This window comes from Cebidichthys violaceus, unplaced genomic scaffold (assembly GCF_023349555.1).
Source record: "Cebidichthys violaceus isolate CVI_PGR_0920_01 unplaced genomic scaffold, fCebVio1.0.p SCAF_10, whole genome shotgun sequence".
In the NCBI taxonomy this organism is placed as follows: Eukaryota; Metazoa; Chordata; class Actinopteri; order Perciformes; family Stichaeidae; genus Cebidichthys; species Cebidichthys violaceus.
The window spans coordinates 4,134,012-4,159,304 of record NW_027176263.1 but is presented as its reverse complement, the minus strand read 5'-3'; the positions used below and the strand labels follow the sequence as shown (position 1 = coordinate 4,159,304).

The 25,293-nt window shown below is 40.8% G+C and overlaps 1 protein-coding gene across 1 annotated transcript; it reads left to right on the top strand.

The window, feature by feature from the left end:
* The first annotated feature begins 255 nt into the window (after positions 1 to 255).
* On the top strand, positions 256 to 24,782 carry pcsk2 (proprotein convertase subtilisin/kexin type 2). The gene is made up of 12 exons (XM_068721307.1): positions 256 to 731; positions 2,516 to 2,620; positions 5,828 to 5,941; positions 6,394 to 6,502; positions 7,522 to 7,559; positions 11,368 to 11,444; positions 12,376 to 12,464; positions 13,302 to 13,477; positions 15,816 to 16,031; positions 17,436 to 17,536; positions 19,121 to 19,348; positions 23,710 to 24,782. Exons 1-12 carry the CDS (start codon positions 549 to 551, stop codon positions 24,197 to 24,199), a joined length of 1,926 nt encoding a protein of 641 aa, XP_068577408.1. The 5' UTR covers positions 256 to 548; the 3' UTR covers positions 24,200 to 24,782.
* The last annotated feature ends 511 nt before the right edge of the window (positions 24,783 to 25,293 follow it).

Here is a 25,293-nt window from a genome sequence, read left to right as displayed (position 1 = left end):
AAGAGGTATTCCCTCAAAAAGGTCACCATGAGCTATATATGGCACATTCGTCCCTGTTGGGATATTATGTGAACCTATCCATTCCAATGAGGCCAGCATCAGATACTAATCAATAAAATCCCCATCAAATCTGAGGGTGATGGGAGGAATTCTCCAAGGTGCTGAAAAGCTCATCCGGGGGAGGAAACGGGACACACCCGCCATAGCCCATTGGTACAACGTCACGCGCAGAAACTACCCGAGCGAGTAAGGTAAATGAATTACAGATGAGAAAGAGGAGGAGGAAGAGGAGCGATAGAAAGCTGAGAATGCAGGTTTGGTCCAAAACACACAACCTCCCCACTCTTAGCACACAGCAGGAGCGGCTTCACCTCGGTGAAATACAACTTCAAGTGGTCTCATCAGCCGACGACGAGGAGATGCGTCCGCAAAAGCTTTGATTCGACCCCTACACATCCTCCTCCTCCCGTCTTTAGCGAGGAGCAGCCCGCACACTGATTCCACTTCGACGGCCAGGCAGACAGGCGGATTGACACAAGCCAGACACGATGCGTGGATCTCCCCGACATGGGACAGCCGCGGGATTTATAGTGCTGCTGAACGCGCTGCTGCTTGCGACACAGGCTGCAGAAGGAGCATTCACGGACCATCTTCTGGTTCAGTTGCACGAGGACGCACAGGATGAGGCGCACCAACTTGCAACACAACATGGGTTCCAGAGTGCCCGAAAGGTAGGGATGGATGCTCGGATAAAATTGTCAAGCATTGCTTGCACTATAGGCTTTTTTCTTTCTCCGAGGAAAAACTTAAAAAGAAAAGAATAAATTAAATATATTAAAATATTCACATTAGATGCTAAAACAGAGATCTATTTGGCAACGTTTCTATCCATAAAATAGATATTGATGTTTGAAATAGTCAAACATAGCCTACTAGCAAAACTAGCAGTCCAGCAGCCCATAGAACATACTAAGGCTTCTCGTGGTTTTATTTTGATTTGACTTCATTACACTTTTGCCTAATTTGATGACGTCATTCATACTCAAACGCAGGCCCTGGTTAGGTTCCCCATTGGGCTATAGTCCTGGAGACTCAAAGCTGCCCAGGCTTAATTCATTTATATCCCAAATACATCCAATTTCAGTGTTCTATAAAGAAAATAAAGAAAAAGAAGCTTGGAGATTTTTTTGTGTGTGTGAAATATGCTTCTTTTTTACATTACATCTCTCACAACATGAAGTTGAGAATTTTATACAATCCAATCTTTGAATGTTAAGTCATTAAATACCATTAATGGATGAGGAGATTCCTTTTATCTTTATTTACGTTGAATTTCTCTTATTGCCTGATTTGTTAAAGGGAGTAACCATTTTAACATGAAATTGTGTGACATTTCAAATAAAAAAACATCCTTCTCTATCACTCACACACAGAATAGGCGATATAGTGTATTCAGATTGCATAACGTGATATGCATTGCTTTCCCTGCAGACACCTGAGACAAAATGTCTTATTAAGTATAGCTTTTCAAATGCTGCACGTATCACAACATGTCAAAAGGCGTATAACAAGCCATTTATGCCAGACCAATGGAAATAATTCCCTGACAGTGTGTGTGCCTTGTCACATGTCAAAATAAATGTGTGGGTGAAATTGGCCGGAGCCTTAGCCAGTGGGGCGTAGCGGTGAACAGAGGGGTGTCTGCGCTGCCTGAATGGGAATTTTTTTTCTTCTTTTTTACCTCCACAATAACAAAAAACGTGTTTCAATCTTAAACTAATCTCTGTGAGCTGGTTGCGCTGCACCACCAGTCCCGTTTGCTATTTCCATGTCTTGTTGCTCTAGATCACCCCCCCACCCCATCCACTGCCTCCCTATCAACCAGGTTATGTAATCTGCAGCTATATTTGTCTTAATGGGATATGCATCATTACACAATGTCTGTGTCGTTTGAATTATCTTCTATTGTTGCTTAATTAACTAGACCAGGACCCAGAACTGAGACACACAAATGTGAGCGCAAAGAGAGAGAGGGGACGGAATCTTACATCAGCATATATCTTTTGGCCAACAATGGTAGAATTTAAGAGCAGTGGAAGAAGGATAATCCTCATCCTTCTATGACAATTTCTTTTTCACATTAGATCTGACAGGCGCATCTGAAAGCGTTTATTCTGAGGATTGACCCTGGTTGTTACGAGCATAAGGGGGTCTTTAATCTGTGCACAGTGCCAGAGGGAAAGCTCTGGATGATGCATCTCATTTCCTTGCCCTTGTGATTTATTATGGTTGATTCCAGCACTGTTCTCCAGTGCCTTAATATAGACCCTTGTTAAAAAGCCAGGGAATCAGTGAATGGTGACCTGCTCTCTTTCTCCTCCATTTATTAATATATAGAATGTTTTCTATTGGTAATTCACACACTTTGTGCCTGCTGCCTCTGTGTTTGTTCTCATCTCTGCTTCTGCTCCTGATCTATCTCCCATCTCTTGTTTTATTTAATTTTTTTATCCAGCTTCCCTTTGGAGAGGGGCTCTTTCACTTCTATCCTCAGGACACTTCAAAGAGGCGGAGCAAACGCAGTGCCCACAGCAGACAGCGGCTCCAAAAAGACCGCAGGGTAAGCACACACACACACACACACACACACACACACACACACACACACACACACACACACACACACACACACACACACACACACACACACAGATGCACACTGACAAAAGCATGCTTTGTGTCTACTGTTTGCATGTGCCTAGGAGAGCATGGCTCCACATTTACTTTACATGACAATGTGTATTTTTAGACTAATGCCCATCTAGTGCAACACCAAATGTACTCAGACCAAACAGAGCTTACCGGGGACAGTCCACATGTCATCAAAAGCTCCTATAGATGAATACAGAACTTACTGTAAAGAGAAGCCAACATCATGAGGATAGACATATTATTCAATATAGCCAGAGGTTAAATAAGAACATAGCATGAGGGTGATATAATTCAAATTCAAAAGTAGGGTATATCTGTAATGATAGTATTGGACATACTTCTGGAATACCCTGCTTAGCCCCCACGACCTGGCCACGGATGGATGGACGGATAGATGGTTGTCGGTGTAGCAGTGGTACTGCATTTGCATTGTAAATGATTGTAACATAAGTTATAATCAAATATGCTATTCCAATAAAATTATAATAATATTTTAATGTAATTCATTCTGGATGTGGATTTGGATCACAATTTCCCAGAGCTTGAGGTGATCACTAATTGCTTTGGTCTGTCTGACCAACAGTTCGAAGATATTTAATTTACAGCAACGAAACAAGGAAAAAGTAGCAAAATCTCACATTTGAGTAGCTACAGCTATTATTTTTCGCTTGAAAAATTAGTTTAATCAATTTCTCAAAATACTGTAGTTGCAGTTTCATTTTATGTCAATGGACTAAATCAAATTGACAAAAAGTTTCGGCTCTACTTCATAATATGAGACACAAGGATCTGCCGTGTCTTCAAGCTTTTTTCTAAATAAAACAGTTGGGCTGCGTGCTGAGCTCTGTGTGTTTAGTTCTTGAGGTCCTGCAGCAGACAATCAACTAACCTCTCTAATTGCGGTTGTGAGAGGTGCTAATGAAAATAAATGCGAGCCACTCCACCGAGCTAATACAGCTAATGGAAGTGAGGCAGCGCCAACATGGTCAGGTCTACGTTCCAGATGCTGGGTTTTAATCAGATGCTTGACATACTCATATGCGACACTGCAGTTACGGATTTCTGTGCATCTCTGGAAAAGATGAGGTCAGCTCGTCTAATTCAAGCCTGTTTATCATTCTAAAATGTCTTCCTCTCATGTTTCAAGGTGGTACAGCGGACATAGTATTTTAAAGGTTGGAAAAATTATTTGACCTTTGTAGTAGTCTGTTAAGTGATTCTTTATTTAAAAGAGTCCATACACGCTCATTTAATATACTTAAAAACTCTAATTGAGCAGCAGCCCTGAATGTAGTGTTGAGTGTATGGGATGGATTTCGTAGTGTCCCAGGAGCCCTGTTATTTGCTGGACTCTATTAGTGGAGCATGTTGACCCACTTCTGACTCACCCACTAGCTTTTCCTTGTATTCCTCTGCATCTTTATCTATGCTTCCTTGTCCTCCCTTGTCCTTTTACATCTCATGTCCCACATTGATTCAAATGAGACATCTATTCATCCACACATCCGTGCCTTCACCCAAACCATCCATCCATCCATGGTTCCTCCCTCCCATATTTTTTTTTACATCACAAATACATTCAAAACTATTTAAGGTCTACTAGGCAGTAGGTGAGATATAAATAAAGGTGGAAGATAGAATACATCTTTGTGAATAAGCAGCATCCCCTGACCCTGAGAGACACATGCCTGGGAAAGCCTGGAGGAAAAAGGACGAGGAGAGAGGAGACACCGCCACAGCTCTTTGATTTGAAGTGAACTGGAGCATTGTAAGTTGTGAGCAGGCAGCGGGCAAAGAGTGATGGTGGTGCATGGGCACTGTTTGATGTTGTGAGTGGGCAGTATGACATGCTGTCTCAAGGGAAATACCAGCTTCCCTGCCAAGTGATGGAATAAATTGATGATGGATGGAGAGAAGGTAGACAGTGCTGTCAGTTTCCCTCTGAATGTGAATGGAATTATTTGAGGACAAATGTTACATGAGGCCAATTCAAAAAGGAAATCCTCCAAGACAGAAGATAAATATGCAATATATAGTGATTTTATTTTCTTCAGAACTGACGTGTCATTTAAATGACTGTGTTGATTTACAGTGTGTGTGCCTCCTGATTGTGTAGAGTATGCCATAAAAGAAAGATCTGGATGAATAGGCTTTGGCCATTTTAAAAGGCCATCTTAAGTGCTGCTCTGCTCTCTTATCTGTGGTGGTAAATACAGCGGACAATGCCTGCTTCTCTCACGTCACACTAGAGTGAATTTGCTAAAGGTAAGCACAAGACGAACAGGTAACCTCAGTGACTTGTTTTCAAAATGTAGCTTTGACACTGTGAAAAGATGTTTTTAGTTTTTTTCTTTATCATTAGCATCATTTTATCATTTCCAGTACACCTACATACATAAAGAGACAGAAAAGGATCAAATCATTGTCCTTGAGACCTATTTGACAAGCAAATAGTTGGTAATACATTCCCAATAGATAACTTGACTTCAGGCTTGGTTTAGGTATTAACAGACTATAATAAATTAAATGACTCATGCTTCCTTTATCTCTCCTCAACCTCTTCAGTTTTTCCAAATGTGTGAATGTGCCTATTTGATGAAACCTCACAGGAAACAGGATGTGATTTCAAATTAGTAGGGCTGAATTGATTGGCTTCTGTTGATTGCTGTCATCGTCACGACTACAGACAGAGATGAAGACTGTGAAATATTGGGAGTGTATTGTTAGCTAGATTTCTAAATGTAGCAGAAATGAAAATACAACATTGTCAGAGACGGCCAATAATTTTGATGACAGCAGCCAGCCAATCGAGAACCTAAATTTCCCGACATTTATCCCCATTATTTATGTGGCTCCAGCTGCAGCCCCTCTGATTAGGAGGAAAAGAATAGCCCGTTTGATTTACATGATGTTCTGCCTTCATGGTACAGTAGAGCACAGCTGGGTCTGCTGATCTCCAGCGCACAGAGCAGCACACGCCGACATCTCACCCATCATATTAAATCCTATTTCTAATTTAATTTGTGTGCACTTTTACTTTGCTCTTTGTATTCTTTTATAAGAGGTTTGCGAGGTCATGATCCTGACCTAGTGTTTCTTTTGCTTTTGTCCCCAGGTGAAGAATGTCTTTGAGCAAGAGGGTTTTAGTCGTCAAAAGCGAGGCTACAGAGATATCAATGATATTGAAGTCAACATGAGTGACCCTCTATTCACAAAACAGTGGTATCTGGTGAGTAATAAAGCCAAGCAGCCGCCTGCATGCCGTCTGACCTTCAGCATCAACCCACCTTAATTACTCAGAGGCCAGGCATATTCCCCACTACTTTCTGAATCAATGTTGAAATTCATTCTTTAATTAGCCTTGCCAATACTGTCCAAGCCATCTCATCGCCGCATTCATGCCGCTTAGTTTCCGCCCCTCTTGTTTACCCTAACTGGCAAGCGTGACTTTTATGCCGCGGCAAGCTTGCTGTCAGTCATCTGGCGCGTCATATCGCTGACATTTACTTTCCCTTCTTCTCACCTTTACTCTCCCCTTCCCGAGCAGTCCTTATCCATAAGCCCCCCACCCCCCCACCCCCCCCACACACACACATATCCTCCATGTTGACACATTTTCTAATGGCGACTCACCAGGGTGCTGTGAGTCATGGATGTTCTCCATATTGTCTGAGTGATTAGATAAATACAGGCCAGGCAGACGGGACCCCTGGGCTGGATCTTAATGTGGCTGAAGCTTGGCAACTGGGCTACACGGGCAAAGGAGTTACCATCGCAATCATGGACGACGGTGAGTGTGATGTAAACACACAGTTATACCTGCATGCATATATTTGCCGTGCTGATTTGATTAATTCCTTTGTTTACATCTGTTTCATTTATAGTACAATAAGTAGTAAGAAAAAGTTGCTTTCCAGATTTTGTATGGTGACTGATAATTTGTTCAGATTGATTTGGCATTCTCTGTTAAAGGTGATTCACAACATAGGACCAGGTTGGACAAAGCTCCATGTTACTGTGCAATGGAAAGCATCTATCTACATAATGGCACAACTTTCCAACATTTCCATTTAATAATTTATTTGTAAATAACAATCACCAAATATGCAGTTAATAAGTAAAACCAAATATTAATACATGTTTTGTCAACTTTTACTTAGGATTTGTGTTACTGTATGGCTGGTAAAATGTTTAAGAGTTGCAACCAGATGTGACACACTTGTGAATGCAAGGCCTTTACTGACTTCCTGTCTTGAATGATATATTTTAAAATGATACATTTATGACAACAACTGGCAGGAAAGTTATTGGCAGTATAAGTACAATAGTATATGTAGGAATGATGTGTTTAAAAAGGTTCTACATAAAAATGCATTTGTACAGTACTAGAATGTAGAACTATAATATAAGTGTAATAAAGTAAAATAATTCCTCATAACATTTAGCTGATTTTCAGCCAGCTTTGTATCATTACAATGCGGGGATATGCAAATGAACAAAGTTCAACGCCCCAAAGCCCTCTGCTCAACCACCGACAATGAGCAGGGAGCTCTGGGCACCAGCTACAAGGAGGGAGGCCAAACATCATTCGTTTGCACAAACCACCTACTTTGCCATGATTCAAAACCGGCTTTACTCGACGAATTGTTTCCGTTTGCTGTTATTTCTTTGTTGTGTCAGTAAGAACGAAACTAAATAAATATGTAACAGTGGTGAAACAGCACTGAGACATTTGAGGTCACATTATCCTCTGTAAAGCACACCCTCTGAGGCTTAATATCACTGATTAATGTCAAAATCACATTTCAGGCATCGACTATCTACATCCAGACCTGGCATCAAATTATGTGAGTACACTCCAGTGTTATTGAACTTCCTACTTTCCTTCGTTTCTATGAAGTGCTGTTAATGAGTGAAGCAGGGGTTCAGGTGGTGGATTTCATGGGCTTTGTGTAGTGTGCCATCGGCAGTGACAGGTGCTTTCCAAGTTGCCTTCATGGCTGCCGAGTTTCCTTGTATTCCCGGAGGACGCAGAGACAGGCAGACGGCCAGCCAAGCTGTTTAATGTTAATGCACACTGCACTGTGGCAGGCACAATGGCAGGCCGATCTGTCACAAGCAGAGATAATGCCAGGGTAGTTGGCGCTGCATAATGTGACGCTCTATCTCCAGAATACTGATAAAAAAAACTTAAAGGACAAGCGGGATTGCTAAATGGAACAAGGAAATGCAGAAGGTTTAGTTTGATTTGACTATATAATTTGCAGTTTCGTCAGTGGAACTGCATTGTGCAGTCGCCTTGAATCCAGTATGTTCAAATAAACCTTCCAGAGAAACTGAGGTGCTGTGAAAGAGTGGTCCTTTTTTGGTCTTATATCCATGCTTTATAATAAGAATTGTATTTAGAAATGCCAGCAGTTTGTGTACCTTTCTCACTGATTTGCAGAAGTAATAAAGATTACACTGGCACAGTGTGATCTCTGTTTTGCTTTTCCGCCTCAGCTATTGTGCACACTATGTGATCCTTTTAAAAGTGGCTTGCATAAGTGTTGTTTTTTGTGTCTGCGTGTCTCTGTGCACTTATCACTCTGTTTGCCTATGTTTCTTGCCTATGAACAGAGATGAGCCTTGGCCCAAAAATAACACTCAGTCTCAGCTGGTGATGCAGGAGCATGCTCTATCATGCTGTGCATAGATCCATAGTGTGTGTTTGTAGTGTGTGCGAGAGAGAGAGAGAGAGAGAGAGAGAGAGAGAGAGGGAAAGAGAGGGAGAGAGAGAGAGAGAGAGAGAGAGAGAGAGAGAGAGAGAGAGAGAGAGAGAGGGAGAAAGAGAGAGAGAGAGAGAGAGAGACGCTGTGTATGTAATCCTGTTTTTTTTGTACCGTCGTCATGGTGTTACAGGCCCACAAAGACATCTTACTATCAACTGACTTTAAACATAAAACACATTTGGGTTCATCCTGTTTTTGAGTGAGAATTGATTGTGTGGTTGTGGGTTGTGTGTAAATGTGTATCAGCTTTGGACAACAAAATGTTAGTTCATGGAAGGGCGTTAATGTTTTTTAAGATCACCTATTTTGTGTGATGATCATACTGCACTGCTATAGTCAAGATATATTTTCATATGGTGAGTTAACTATAAGATTGTGTGTGTCCTGAGAAAAGACATTATCAAACTGGCTAGGTCATCACAATATGTGAGCAGTCTGTGTGCAAAGTCTGACTTTGATAAAGTGAAGCACAAGAAGATTAGAGAGGTTTTAGTACAGAGAGTTCAGACGAGGTTTCCAAAATGTGCACATTTACACATTTTGCAAAATGTGTGCCATTTTAATTTTCTCATGTACCAAGCTATATATTTCACTTGTATATATCACTAATGGTGTTCAATACATCTAAAGCAACAATTAAAGCAGTTTTGGCTTTAATTGAAGGCCATGATCCTTTCTAGGCCCTGTCTGGTGGTCTGTGTTCATTCAAATTTTTTTCAGATTCAGGTCTCTCTCTCTGCTTAGAGCTGTAAATCCGCCCACCTTTGCACGATTTTGGTCATTCACCCCTCCTTCGATGCATTAGAGCTAATAGAATTGAATAAAGAACACAGAGAACACAGAAACTGGAAATATTAGTGTAAAGTAAAGTACAATACACTTAGGTACCTGGTTAATTCCATTCCAAAATCTTTTTATTTGACTTTATCTCGGGGCATACGGCCTCCGCTACAGCAGCTCTGAGTCATTGCTCTCTCAAGTACCATTTGCTCTGAGGACGGTGAACAGACAAGGGTTTCAGGGGAAAGGTGAGGTGGCTGAGACTGGACACGATCCATTATTCTGACCAACGGTTGCTAACAGGACACCAGAGGAAGAACAGAGTCTGATGGATAGCAGAAGGTATGAGCTTGAGAAGCACAGCAAGTGATTCATGGACAAGCCCCAGTGTCATTTATTACCGGGACTCAGCACCTTTCACTCCATTTAATGAACAAAAAAAAACACACACTCTTGCTCCTGACGTGAGCACAAAAGGTGGTTTGGGAGTAGCATAATCTCCGTTCAAAAATATTTATTTTCTCTGTGAATACTGATAACAATTATAAGCCAACTTTTATAAAATATATATTTTAGTTTGTTATTGTTTCTTTGACATGTACAATTACAATAAAAAAAGAGAGAAGTAGAAGTAATCACAAATGAGAGAAATAGTTAAGATGACATTTACCCTTCTATTTATCAACACAACTCCTTAAACAATCACAGAGGTGTGAACCTCTCTCTACCGCCACTTCCTTGTGCACTCCAGTCGCCCTAATCATTGCTACTTTCCTCCAGTCACCTATCCACATTGTGATAATTACAGTGTTTCTCCATTGGGTCAGTAAGCTTTTGCCGTTTTTCTTTCTCTTTGTCGCTGACTGAGTCATCTCTTCTAAATGTCAGCCAGCAGAGCTGTCAGGCCTGTGCATGGAAACAGCCCCCAGATGGATCTGATGTGTTCAGTTCTGTGGCCAATGAACACGGCTGTGGCCTCTTCATGTTCATGACCACATGCAGCACCTGTTACTTTGTTACAGAGCAAAATGGATACCACAACAAGTGACATGAGTGGCAGGTAGCGGAGAGATTATTGCAGTAGTCGGAATGAGCTTTGGAACAGTGTTACAGAAAGAGCAATAAGAGTTAGACTTTCCCTCGGATGTCTGTTGAATCTTGAATCCAACTGTGTGTGTGTGTTTGTGTGTGATCCTCAGACATGGCTATTCTGGTAATTACGTTGGCATTAATGTCTCTCTGGCAGATGTGTGTCTCTTGCGTCTTGTTTCTCCTGCTTTTCCATTGCCGTTCATTCTGATCCTATTACTTTTGGCCATGTGGAATTAAATGCTGGCAGTGATTGGGCCATTATTTTCTCAGCTTGAAATCCCCGCTGTGACCACACATTATTCCAGTATCGCCGCAGAGGAAAGATGTTGTAGTTAGATTTGGGCTGAGTTGGTTTCTATTAACCTTACTTAACAAAACATGAAAAATTGCAACCTCAGACATGGTTTATTGCCCATTGTTATTTGCACATACAAGGAATTGGTGAATAAACAGTGCAATAGTATAAGACATAATTAAATATAAAAAAAATAAAATGTGCAATAGAATATGATTAACAAACAATATCACAGTGCATTTTTACTTGGGGTCATATGCCAGACTGTAGATGGCCAATCACAGCACATTAGGGTGGGACTAAAGGGTGGGAAAACAAATAATGTCGGAGCGACAGAAAAATGTAAAGAAACTACAGCGTGCTGAGATGAGCTAGTGCATTATTAGTTGGATGTTTTCGAAAATAACTCAACAGCGCTGTTCTTTACGGTCTTTGTCTCAAACACAGCACAACACAGAAACGGTTGTGATTGTCCAAAGTGGAGAGGAACCGGACGCATCTGCCTGAGCAAATATAACATGAGCTCACAGATTTGTTTTGTAGGCGAGTTAGTTATAGTCAGCCTAGGTGTACCTAACCAAAAGAACATCTAGATGACAGAGCAGGCAGTGATAAGGTCAGCACACCCCCAGGAAATGCTCCTATTTGCTTTCTCTCCTTTTGTTTTTCTATCTTGTTGCTGTTGTTTTTGTAAATGCATCCAATTGGTCTTTTCAGAATGCCGATGCCAGCTATGACTTCAGCAGCAATGACCCGTTCCCATTTCCACGCTACACAGACGACTGGTTCAACAGGTAAAGATCACCCAGCCGACCCCTGTTCATACTCTGTGTGTGCTCTCCCTGGAGTCTGGCAGCTCGCCTCTATTGATTTTCTCTTCACATAGTTCCATTAAGACATAATGGTCCAGTATAAACAGAGCTGTTGTCCAAAACAACACAATAGAACACATGATACCGATTTTTACATGCTCACTTGGAGGAGATAAAGTAGACAAAGGAGGACTTGCACAAGTCTGGTCTCCTTTCAGAGTGGCAGTGTTCACAGTGGCGACCTCCTGCCTGATAAAGCCTTATCTGTCTGTAGTCCCCAATCACATCGGGTGATCACTGCAACACATGTCGGAAAAAAAGGAACAAAGAGGAATATGTTCTTTCTCCTCCTCTCCTCCTCCACCGTGCCTCCATCTGCTCAGATGTATCAGTGTGTCTTTGTGTGTGGGAGTGAGAGGGGAGTATTTGGGTTTGCCAGTGTAGCAGTTGCTGACGGTCGGGCGCAACTCGCCGGCTAATCAGCTGGTTGTTATAAATAGCTCACTGTCTGTAGCAAAGCATGCTGGGAGAGAGGGGTTGACTCTCTGCAGTGTCCCTATGGGGAGCGAAGGGATGGAGAGATAGACACATTACATGGTGCACACAAAACACTGATATGTGCAAACAGATGGATGATGGATAAATGGATGGGTTAATATTGTTGCCTCTCCATGAGCTAATGTTCTACAGGTCACAGAGTGTTTGTTAATTTTAATTGATTCATGGCATGGATGCTAAACCTCTTCTATTAACAATTTCCTCATTCTAGTCTGGCACAAAGTCAACAAAATCATGAGTTGCATCTAATCTGGGAAATCTTATCTCAAATTTTACCCAGAAGATATCCTTTGTAAATTCATGCAAATTCATGCAAATCCTCTGAGGTGCATTCTCTGCTTTTTGCTGTCACCAGTCATGGCACACGATGTGCTGGAGAGGTATCTGCAGCAGCCAACAACAACATCTGCGGCGTGGGAGTTGCCTACAACTCCAAAGTGGCAGGTTTGTGTCAAATTCAAGCTACAGTTTGGACAGTGAGATGACTGACAATAAGCAGCCAGCGATATAAGCAAAACACATTTCTGACAATGGTATGATGGATGAAATAAAGCTTAATGTGAAAGAACAACGTTGCATTGCCTAGTATTGAAGCATGTTTAAACTGTACCTGCTCTCATAGAATTACTGCAAATGACTGCAGAGGTCAGTTAGAGTCCACATAGCCACACAACAACACCATTAATCCGGACAACTCCATGTTTCCTTTTCATATGGATTTTTCTAGAAATTTGCTCTGGGAGTAACACAGTAGTAAAGGTGAACTCAATAGAGAGCAGATCTCCTCCAGATGTGTCTGCAATAGCCACTGCTGTAGTGTGTGATTTAATGAATACAACCCACAATTGACTAACTCCCTGTCTAGACACTAATGGGCTAAAGCGAACACATTTCATTCAAACTCAAACACAAGCTGAGATTACTGCATCGGCTCAAAGTTGCCATATAAGATGAGTCAGACAATCTTGCTAAAAACAAAAACAAATAAATTGACCAAGCTGTCTGGCCGCATAGCAGCGGCTGATTTGCCAAGAGGTACAGCAGTGTGTGTACTGGTTGCTCTGTTAGCTTATAGAGGTTATCCAAACACACCATACAAAACAATACAAAACAAAACTTGACAGTCTAGATATTGTAAACTTGACCAGCTGAAAATGGTTTTATATACCAACCGTTTATATCTACCTAAACTCTACTGTGTTCCTGTAGCAGTAACAATACAGTAAACCATAGTAGACAAAATTTTAATGTCATATTCATATGGAGATGTTGCTTTTTCAGGTATCAGGATGTTGGACCAGCCCTTTATGACTGACATTATTGAGGCATCATCCATCAGCCACATGCCCCAGGTTATTGACATCTACAGTGCCAGCTGGGGACCAACCGATGACGGAAAGACGGTGGATGGACCGCGAGAGCTCACGCTTCAGGCTATGGCTGATGGCGTCAATAAGGTAAGGCAACGTCATGCCATATCTTTTCCACTTGTATCAAGTCACTCTTTACAAAATCAAATTTACGTCCCTAGATCTTTTTTGTTTGACTGATTTCTGTAAATCAGATATTTTTTCTTATTAATTACCGACTGCCACCCAAAAAGTCAGAGTGTAGATTCAGGGTTTCTGGAGCTGATTAGGCATTCTGGTCTTGCTCAAGGACACTTCAGCAAGGTGAAGTCTCTTCCAACGGCAGCCAGCAAGGGCTTGAATCTTATATGTAGATTTACTTTGACACACACACACACACACACAGACACACACACACACACACACACACACACACACACACACAGGTGCCATGCCAACAATGCCACTGCCAATTGCTTGCTTGATTAATCATCATGCACTGTGTGCATGGCAGATGTGGGTTGCTTTGAAATGACCCTGTCTCAGGCAGGGTAGCTGTGTAGGAGCAACTCTAACTGTAATCTCTGATCGTGTAAACACAACTAATCAAGCAGCCACTCGATCGTAACGCCTCTTAGATTCTAATGATCACTTATATAAGCTACTGTGTAGGCTGAACATGATGCGCAATGTGCAAAAAAAGGGAAACATCTACAATTTTATTATTATGTTATATTAACAACTCAGTCAGAAAGAGTGGCTTTAAGTCTGCATCTTAAACAAAACTGTTTGGTTTTGCAAATTGATACCGAAAATGGAAATAAACTACACTGCATGCTGCGCAACATTAAAGCACTATGTTTGGATTGTGCAGCAGGCAGAAGGCAGAAGGCGAGAAGCTTGACGATGCAGAGAGCAACATGAATAAGCATCGGGAAGGGAAGGACATGCCACTCTTACTCTACTTGATCTTTTGTTCTTGGGAAACTGTCGGCCTTTTGTAGAAACAGGTGCAGCATTTGGTAAAGAGGATGCTCTCTGCATGGAGCCACAGTCAGTTGTTTCATGTTTCAAGGCCCTCTATCAGCAACAAAGATGACATTTTACTGTGTGTTTAAATGCACACAAGGTATTATGCTCCATTGCAAGGAGGATGGACAAAACATGTCATGTCAAAACACAGACATGAATGCTTTCATTGTATCATTCCTTGAGATATTATAGCTCTGATATGCTCAGCAAGCGTGGTCCTACAAGATAGGACCATATATGTCTCTATTTGTTGCCTGTTCTTGTGAATTAGGTTTCAACATGTAACTGACTACTTTCTGGCGTTTACATGACCACAACCATATGCTTTTCTTTTAAATTCAATTGTTTTCCTTCAGGTATTGCTGTGTTCATGTATCCTTGTTACAGATGGTCGAGTTTTGCTATCAGCAACAGAATTATCTGAGAAACTAATAGAATCAGTATCATAATTTCTTTGATACAGGTTTATAATGATCCTCAACTTCTTTTGTTTGTGGTTACACCAATCAGTATTACCAATATCATTATTACATATTGTTGTATTGTATGTAGTTTTCCATTGCTCTTCTTTTGCTGTCCACCATTTTTCCTCCAATAGACAACAAACCTTAAATCCAGCAAAAAGACACATAAACACAGTAGCTTCACCTCACCATCTTGATCTTATTCTATGTACAACAAACAGCTGATGACTTGAGAGGTCAGTGAGCACGTCAGAAGTGTACTGGGAAGCCCAATTATCAAGCTCTTTAAAGACTATACATAATAGTACATTTTCTGTATGATTTTCTGTATGATTTGATTGAATCAATCACAAAGACAAATATATTTTTGAGACCTCTATCTATTTGCTACAAATTCCCTATGGAATATATTTACATGTTTTCAGTTCAATCAATAAAACTTTATTCATGAAGCAACTTTCGAACAAATCAAATGCACTTCAAAGTGCTTGCACGTGATTGACCAAACTTATGTTAAATTAAATAAAATGGTAATACAGTAAAATAGAATAAAATAATTCATAATGATCAACAATAAAATGTTGATAGTATAAAGATAGTAATATATATATATATATTTATATATTACTCTACTTTTTGTTATCAACATTTTACTACTTGTAGACATCTATACGTATAGAATACACACAAATAATAAAACCACAAATGAGAACAAAAATATCAGTATTTTCATCTCCTCTGAGGTCCTCCTGAAGGCTATTTCAGCGACTTGGAGAGTAAATCTATAACATTATCTAATATCATTCTGTATATTTGTTCTTTAATCGTTTGGTTAGATTATGTACATTCTTAGTAAACTGGCACACACTGACAAATAGTGTATAGTTACATTCAGGTTCCCAAAATTCCCACCAGTTATGAACAGAACTGTGATGACGATGTTGTTTTAGGGGCGCGGAGGAAAAGGCAGCATCTATGTGTGGGCATCAGGAGATGGCGGTAGCTATGACGACTGCAACTGTGACGGTTATGCCTCGAGCATGTGGACAATCTCCATCAACTCAGCCATCAACGATGGACGCACCGCTCTGTACGATGAGAGCTGCTCCTCCACCCTGGCATCCACGTTCAGCAACGGACGCAAGAGGAACCCAGAGGCTGGCGTTGTGAGTGTGTTTGTGTACATATACTGTATGTTTTCACGACTGAAGATAAATCTTTTTCAATAGGTACGAGCACTTTTAGTGTCCAAAGGCGACTCAATACTGTTTGGTAACGTTTAATGTCTTTCAAAGATGTGTCCTCATTTATGGACTGAACTGTAAATAGCTTCTTTTCAGTTGGTCCAACAGGCACTGTATACTTGGCCTTTCAGAAGATTGGATGTAACCAGGGAGGGATAAAGCCCTAAGAAGCTCTTATGCTGTAATTGCTGGCTGGTTGTGAAAAATGGAGGTTCAGGTGGAGGAATAACTCTTCTGTGATTACCTTTCTGGACATCCAGATGCATCATTTTCCTGTACATGTTCAGAGCAGATGCCATAACTTACTGTGTGGATCATGGCGTTTAAAGCATAGTGGATGTGTTAGGTTAAGAGCAATAGGAAGATATTTTCTCTTTTATTAGTTGTTATTGTTATATTTGTTATCCTGACAAGGGAAACCATTAGCAGAGACTTCATTGCCACCAAAGTGGCTATACTGTGTTTTAGTTCTGTATAAGTGTAAAGAAAAATAACAAAGTGAACAAGTGAGACACCAAAGGTAATCTAGTGACTTATCTTAGCATACACCAATTGGCTATAACTGTAACATTGACCTTGAGTAATATGTCACCAGTATGCGATCATTAAATAGAAGGAATGGATGACTCTCCAGAAGCAAAAAAACAGAAAGCATACCATCTTTGAAGCTGAAGCGTGACGGGTGATGCTTATACATCCCTTTATTGAGGACAATTTCCTGACCTTGATGGTTAGTTTTAGGAAAAGGAACGTTCTTGTATCTTAGCATGCACAACACACATCCAGAATACAGGCCGGCACTCTATACCATGTGTGTGAAATAATTTCCCAATGTACGAAGGCAGCAGTGTTTGTGTTTGCGATTATGCAAATCACCTTTGGCTGTTTACAGAGCCACAGCTCTTCCCTAGGGTTTCCCCTCTAATTTCAGTCAATCTGTTATCACTTCTAATTAAGCCCTAAATTAAATAATGAAATGCTTATTCAGTAAATAGAAACATAACTTGTCTGCTGATGTGTATATAATAGTACAGCCAACATACACTCGGCCCTCCTTTTTCTGAAACTTATATATAAAGTAAAAGGATTATAGTGATTACACAGACGTTCTTAAACTGAAAATGCTTTCCCACATAATTGATATTGAATGTCTGAGTTAGTAGCTTAGGGACTGTACAAAAATGATTAGGGAGGACGCAGGGGTTCAGTAAAGGAGACATTTTATATATTTTTCCTCTTTTGCTGAAGACAGGGTAGTGTAATTTTTTGCTGCAGGAATGGGAGAGTCTTTAGAGACTGAACAATTCTGTGATTTACATATTTCAGGCCACCACGGACTTGTATGGGAACTGCACGCTGCGTCACTCTGGAACATCAGCAGCAGCTCCGGAGGCAGCTGGTGTCTTTGCTCTGGCAATTGAGGCGAAGTATGCACTCTACTGCCCCATCCACACACCTGCAGTATTTGTGATGATTGCTTAGATGGACTGCTTGTATAAAATATCACTACGTAACTCATGTGCTGGTCAGAAGGTATAATTACACAATAACATGCTTTCAACCACTACATCTGGATAATACTTGATTTGAAGACGCTATTTATTTATTTATGAGCTGCTTATTTTCTCCAAGTACAACTTTTAGCTTTTATATTGCAATGATCTGTCAGTCTTTGACAGATGTCAGATCCTTTATTATATTTTTCTCTCCGTGTGTCTGAACTCCTTAAAAGCTTCTCCCCTTTTCACAGAGTTGCTTATTTATCACAACCATAAGCTGAATGACATATTCTGTCACCCACAAAGTACAGACTCTATGTGCTTGTGTCAAGGACACACATTTGGATCAGTGCTATATATTTATTTATTTTATTTATTACACTATATTTATCCCTTTGAGGGATAAATATAGTGTAATTTGCATTTGACCCATGTACCAGGCTGCCCATGACAGGCCCAGGGAGCTGCTTGGGGGACAGTGTCTTGCTCAAGGACACTTTGACTCAGCTCACGTCCCAGCCAAGGATCGAACTGCCGATCCTCCGGTTCCCAGACAACCCTCTTAGCCTAGTGAGCTAGTCACCCCCAAATATATCACAGTAAAAGGCTAGAAAAATATAGTTATATAAGCTAATAAGATGGGCCCAGCTCTTATGTTTTATTTATTACTTAATATATGCATGTAGCAGAGAGACTGGGATGATTTAAAAAATCACACTGTAGTAAATTGTATGCAGGGTAATGGTGATAGCTTTGATTATAGATGTGCACAAGAAAGTGTTAATCGTGTCATATTAACACTGCGGTACAAATTGGAGTTTATTTTATAATCCTTGTGAATTACAGCAGATTGTTCCTTGTGGATCAGAAAATACTTGAAAAAATATGCCACTTAAGTAAACCCGCCCACACATAATTAAACGAATTTGACAAATATAAAACCTGGAGAATTGCTGCTTCTCATATCCCAGAGGGGAGCCTTTCTTTTCTCTCAGACGCTTCATTTCTCACATTAAAGGCTGACACGATTCTGCTGCCATTAACTGACACCAGTTAGTGGAGTTGAGTAAAGAAACGTTGTTTGCTCTGCACACACAATAATGATGTTGCTGCTGGGAGGAGCGGATGCTCACCCTGTCCGGCGGCAAATAACCCACAAGGCTGTTTCGCCTTTTTACTGCCCAAACACACTTGAACCAACGGCAGGAGTCAGTGAGTCAGCCAGAACAAAGCTGTCACTACACACAGCTGAGATAATGGAGGGAGACACAGACAAAGGCAACCATCTGCCTCACAGTACAGACCCTATGATATTAAACAATTGAAAGCATGTCATTAATGCAAATTTATGAATCAGAAATCTTTTAATATTCATCATTAAATGGTAATTTTTTTCCTGCTAGCTTGCCTACTGGTTCTAAATTACAATATTTTCTCCCCTCCATCACTCTGTCCTTTCTTTATTCTCCTGCCTCTGTCCTATCCACCCTGGTGACTGTTTGTCCACCCCAGCCCTAACCTGACATGGAGAGACATGCAGCACCTGTCAGTCCTAACTTCCAAGAGGAACCAGCTCCATGACGAGGTTCACCAGTGGAGGAGGAACGGCGTGGGCCTCGAGTTCAACCACCTGTTTGGCTACGGTGTGCTGGACGCTGGGGGCATGGTGAAAATGGCCAAGGAATGGAAAACTGTGCCTGAGCGTTTCCACTGCATAGCCGGATCCATTCAGGATGCCCAGTGAGTCATATTTCTACATGTTTTTTGGTACACTGCATATTACATAAGCATGCTACGTACTCTACAACTGTCCCCATCAAGATGTTGAAAGGAAAATACTGCTGAGCACAAGAGACATACTCATCTAATAACTGAGTAATTCAATAAAATATCTGTGATGGGAGTGTCTACTTCATAACCCTGTAATATTTAGATTAGCTGCTCAGTCTGCCTGATGGTCCTGTAGATTTGTTATGACATAGAGGTGCTGTTTGTTAATTAATGCATTTCTCTTTTGACATCTGAATTGAATATCTGTCTGACAGATTATGGTAAACATCCCTAACAGAACTGTATACAAATACATCTGGTGCCATCTTGTTTTGATTGAAAATCTTACATTTAAAAAAAAATGGATGAATGAATTTAAAGTAAAAAATGTCTTATTGTTACTTTACTTGGATGTTTGCCCTTCACTGCAGAATGATATATGTGCAACGTGTATCTGTGCTCACCTTAAAGCGAAACAGAAATTATACATTCTTCCTATTATGAAAAGTTTCAATCATAAGCAATAAAACGTACTGGATCTGGTGTGACCTGTAGCGTATGGCGACTAATCTTGTGACATTACAGTGGAGGAAATCTGAAAAGTATTTACTGAAGGACACAGTAAACACAAGGTCATGTACAATATTTAGAAATAGACGTTAGGCTATAAACAAACTACACCACGGCTGTAAAGGCGGACTACTCTGAACTAAATTTTGTAGTTTCATTCATCTAAATTAATAATCACAAATACTTCAGCTGTGTGGATGGGGCAGCAGAGTGCACACTTCACCTCAATCGCCAGAGCAAAGACACCAGATGTCCACTATAAACTAGATTTCAACTGAAAAAAACTAAAGAGTCAAAAATAGTTGACAAGTTGCTGGTGCATCATCTGTTTCGTCTTGTATCAGGAGAGACTTTAGAGAGTTTGTCCAAAGGATACTGGGGCACTGCAGCGATTTAAGGAAGCAAACTTTATTGAGGACTCAAGTTTTCCTTGTTCTGTTTATTGGATGTGGATTCCTTTAAAATAATTACTCGATTTTAAACACAAGATATTTCTCACATGCTGTAATGTTAACTCCTGCTGTCAGGCCTCTAGGTAGAGTGGTCAGGATCTGCCCCATCTTTCTTTCTTTCTTCCACTCACATTAAGTTTTATCTTCCCTTATATCACCCTATCCTCTTCCTTGCATCTCCTCCATCCACAGCATTGCTTTCACTTTCTCCTCTGTGCCTCTTGTCATCCTTTCCTTTCCACCCTCACCTCTTCTTCCTCTCTTTCATCATATTCATCACATCCTGAGGCTTTGAGCTCCCCATGTGTGATGCCTGGTGGTTTCCTGTGGCTAGCCCTCTTATTCACTCTAATTAGAGCACCACAAATGCCCCAGCATGACATTCCCTGGAAACAGTGTCAATTAGATTGACTGACAGCCAGAAAGGGATTCCAGGTGGAGGTGATCATGTGTGTAATGTAGATGTGTTAGACCTAACACAAAGCTTTCATGTACATTGTGAAAATGTCAATGTGTGGGTGAAGATAAAAAAAGCAGACTGAATGCGTACATCGGTGTTCTTTTGCCACCATCAACACCTCCTATTCCTTATTTTAGTCTCTAATCAGTGCTCCACAGACGACGCAGTCACGACAACGTGGTGTGAAAGTGTGCCTGTATGTGTGTGTGTGTGTGTGTGTGTGTGTGTGTGTGTGTGTGTGTGTGTGTGTGTGTGTGCCTCCTTTGAGAACAATGCCAGATAAAAAGGAGCATCCCTTAGGAGTCGTACAGCTTTTATTGCATCTCTGAGGACTTGCCCATTGCAGAGCGGTTGTGCCTTAGACGTTCCATTGCAGAAACTGTCATCAGCTTAGACAAACCTTAAATATGTGAAAGAATAACTCATTGTAAAGGTAGTACTTATGAGAGTGAAATAACGTCTCTCTTTTTCATCAGTTCAGTCTCCACAGGGGCTTCTACTGCCTCTTTTGTGGTAGAGATATAATTACAACAAGCCCACCTCTGTGATAGTGCATCACCAGAGAAAAAACAATAAACTCAGCATTGATCTGATAGCTGCTCTTGCTGGCTGCGGCTTACTTAGCTGGAGGAGAACTTCTCATTATCAGTGGAGCTGGTACACAGTGCCCCACTGTGCGGTGGGGTTGTTTTTACTCTACACTGGTCCTGCCCTTCAGAGGCATCCCTCTCCCTGCTCTATGACCGACTGCTGTAATCACTCTCTTGCATTATCTGATGGGAACCGTGCGCCTGCTGCACACAAAATAGTTTTGGAACATATCCATTCCCAGATTTAGTTAAAGGCACAGTCATAATTTCAAATGAAGTAGTAATAGTAATTAAACATGAACAGTAATGACAATTTTAATGAGAGTGAAGATGGAGAAAAATTACAGTGATAACAAAGTTTTTAAATATCTTTCAAGCTGTCTCTCTGTACTTAGGCTATGATAATACAATGAGACAGCAACCTCCGGTTCTGAAAAGTGAAGCCAATGCCAAGGTAACTTAATCTTGAATCATTTTTACAAGCCAGCAGGGGGCGACTCCTCTGCATAACATAATGTGATTGTATAGAAGTCTATGAGAGATGACCCTACTTTTCACTTTATTTGTTACCTCAGTAAACATTGTAAACATGAGTTTATGGTCTCAGTCGCTAGTTTCAAGTCTTCTTCAATACAGAATGATGTTCATTTTGTATATTATGGTCCCATTTACAGTAAAATAGATGATACAGCAGGGTGTGCTTTAGGGGATATCTTGTGATTGACAGGTTGCTACCACAGCGTTGTCCGGTATGGAAGTTGTCGGTGTTTTCATCTTACAACTTAAACCCTTTCACAGTGTGTTTTCAGTTGAGGAGAGTCAAGCGTAACCTTTTTGGTTGCCTAAAAATATCTTAGTCAGCGTTCGGTTGTACTTAGCTCCGGCCTCTCATGTCACTTCTGGTTGCAAAAAAACAAGATGGTTACGGTCAAAATACCATACATGAGGCTTCAAAACGGCAGTCCACAAACCATCGTGTGACATCACGGTGACTACGTCCACCTTTATACAGTCTATGCATACAACCCACATATGTAGTGTATTGTTGTTAGTACAATAACTGCTTAATATTCGGTTACTTCCAATGACTCAACATGCATTGTAGGGTGTAAGTTCTTGTGAAACACCCCACTGTGAATTGCTCCGTTTTTCTGGGAATAGTAATTTGCTTCAACAGCCCTTACAGGTCACCACTGTACTCAACTCTCTGTGCTCAGCATAGTGCTCTATTAATCATTTTTCACACTGCTGTTCCACAGGTCCCTCTCACTCAGTTTCTGTGTCTTGTCACTGTTGCCTTCTCTCCATCCAGCCGCCCCCATTTCCCACCGCCTGCGGTGCAGCCCCAGCCTCTAATAATGTTATTAAGCCTCCTCATTGCCTTTGGTCACCACCCTTGCCCTGCTGTGTTCGCACTCTTTCTTTCCATCACCCAAAGAGATGTTAACAGCAGTATGTCTTCTCTACCTCAAAGCAACAACAATACCAAGACCAACCTGCTTTTACACTCGGAAACAAATCTATTGTGACAAAAAGAAAAAGGATCTCCTCATGCACTGAAAAGGAGCTACAATTTAGAAGTGGTCCAGTGCACGACATGCAATACATGTAGTTTATTGACAAATGGCCTCCGATTTACAGATGGCTTTATAATAAACATTATTCCACAGAAATGGAAATCCGTTGATTTTTATAATGTGCACAGAACTAAAGTGAGACCTTGTTCTAGTCTTTAGATTTGTGTAACACATATTGAAATAAATTAGAAAATTCTGAATGAAACCGTAATATAGTTTAAAATATTTTGACAAGCATTAATAAAAAGTGCTTCAAACTGGCGGCAGCTAGAACATTATGTGACAAACATATGGCACCAAATATAAAAGGTGGCCATGTATTGTAGACCAAATAGTAATATATTCCCTCCACTAGAAATTGCACGGCAAAGAAAGCAGACATGACAATCATCTCTGCTGCGATGAGGGAGCAGGTTCAAAAAGAGACTTGATTCTCATTCAGAGTAGGATGATTATAGGAAAACCAGGTCAAGTTCTTTATTCAAAGAGACATTCAAAGGAGAGCAGGACAGTAGACTGAAAAGAAAAGAAAAGAATTCACCTGCTCTAACAGTCTTAGCTATAGTACAGGGATCTCTGTGATATGTCTATTTCATTTTACACTTGTTATTTGACTTTTGCTCATTTTTAACACTGATATTTAACTTTTTTTAACTTCCTCAACTTATTTCTCCTCCTTCAGTAAAATCCAGACCGGCAACAAACTGGTGCTGACCATCACCACTGACGCCTGTCAGGGGAAGGACAACTTTGTCCGCTACCTGGAGCACGTTCAGGCGGTGGTCACTGTCAACGCCAGCCGCCGTGGCGACCTCAACATCAACATGACCTCGCCCATGGGCACAAAGTCCATCCTGCTGAGCAGAAGGCCCCGTGACGACGACTCCAAGGTGGGCTTCGACAAATGGCCCTTCATGACCACCCACACCTGGGGCGAGGACCCCCGCGGGACCTGGGTCCTGGAGGTGGGCTTTCAGGGCGAGGAGGCGCAGCACGGAGCCCTGAAGGAGTGGACTCTCATGCTGCATGGAACACAAAGTGCCCCTTATATAGACCAGATAGTGCGTGATTATCAGTCCAAACTTGCCATGTCCAAAAAGGAGGAGCTGGAGGAGGAGCTGGATGAGGCTGTAGAGAGAAGCCTAAAGAGTTTGCTGAGTAAAAACAACTAAAGTCACATCTGCATGTAGCCAACTCTTTCACGTCTCTTATCTTTCTCCCTCTCTGTGATCTTGCTCTATCCTTCTCTAAATCTCCTCTGTTCTTCCCACTCTCTCGTCATCCTCCCTTTTGTCTATCTCTCTTCACCCTGCTTTTTGTTATCAAGTGTTTCAATTAGCCCCCAACCTTCAATGAATGTTTCTTGTAATCCAATCATGATAAAAGTGTAACCTTTATTAATCTGTTCTACATAGAGAAAGCAAACTATATCACCAGAATTTTTACACTTTACAGAATTGTACATTGAACCAAATATAATCCACTCTCTCATGCTCTTGCTTTAACTGCCTAGCACCTCTCTTCTGCCAACTGTTGTACAGTTTGTGACTGTAAATGATTTTCTGTGCCATTCTACTTAAAGTTTAATATCTTGCAAACAGAGCAGTGATACTTCTTTCTGTTTATATTTTTATGTGACATGCACTGTTTATATGAACAAGGAAAGGAATATGTGATTTATTTTGCAGCCTGTGGTCCTCAGTTCATATTTCATAATCTTTGACGTATCCTATAATAAATCTATTTAGCTGTTTATTTAAGCACTTGAGTGATTTGCAACACATTACCAAAGATACTGAGTAAAAGAAACCTGCCATTCTCTGTCACTTCATGAGCCAAAACTTAGATAGGGAACAACAAAGAATATGATGAAGACTAAATAACATTGAGTAAACTTTCTCTGTCTGAAAAATATAGTCTAAAAAGTGGAGCACAAGCAGCTGCCATAACTGTTTTTTTAGCCAGTTTTTAAATCTTTCTCTGTTTCTTTAATTCTGTATTAAAAAATTCAAGGACATGCTCCCTAAAAAGCAGAGTCTCAGCTGCCAAAGTACTCCTCACTTTATAGACATGTGTTTTTCTTAATGGTGCTGCATGTAGCATCAATAAATCACCGTCATAATAACTTACAGTAATATATTGACTATGAATCTGTAATTATGTATAGAAGACTCAGTTTCACTGCATCTAAAGAATATCTGCTGCCGCTTGGCTGGATTTTGCAGTAAAAACACTGGATTTTATAATAGCAGAGAAGGACAAATCC

Bases quoted from the DNA above. Each gene is read 5' to 3' on its own strand.
- pcsk2 (XM_068721307.1), top strand. From the start codon at position 549: ATGCGTGGATCTCCCCGACATGGGACAGCCGCGGGATTTATAGTGCTG. The intron at 732-2,515 runs GTAGGGATGGAT...TTTTTTATCCAG, and splicing joins GGTTCCAGAGTGCCCGAAAG to CTTCCCTTTGGAGAGGGGCT. The intron at 7,560-11,367 runs GTGAGTACACTC...TGGTCTTTTCAG, and splicing joins CAGACCTGGCATCAAATTAT to AATGCCGATGCCAGCTATGA.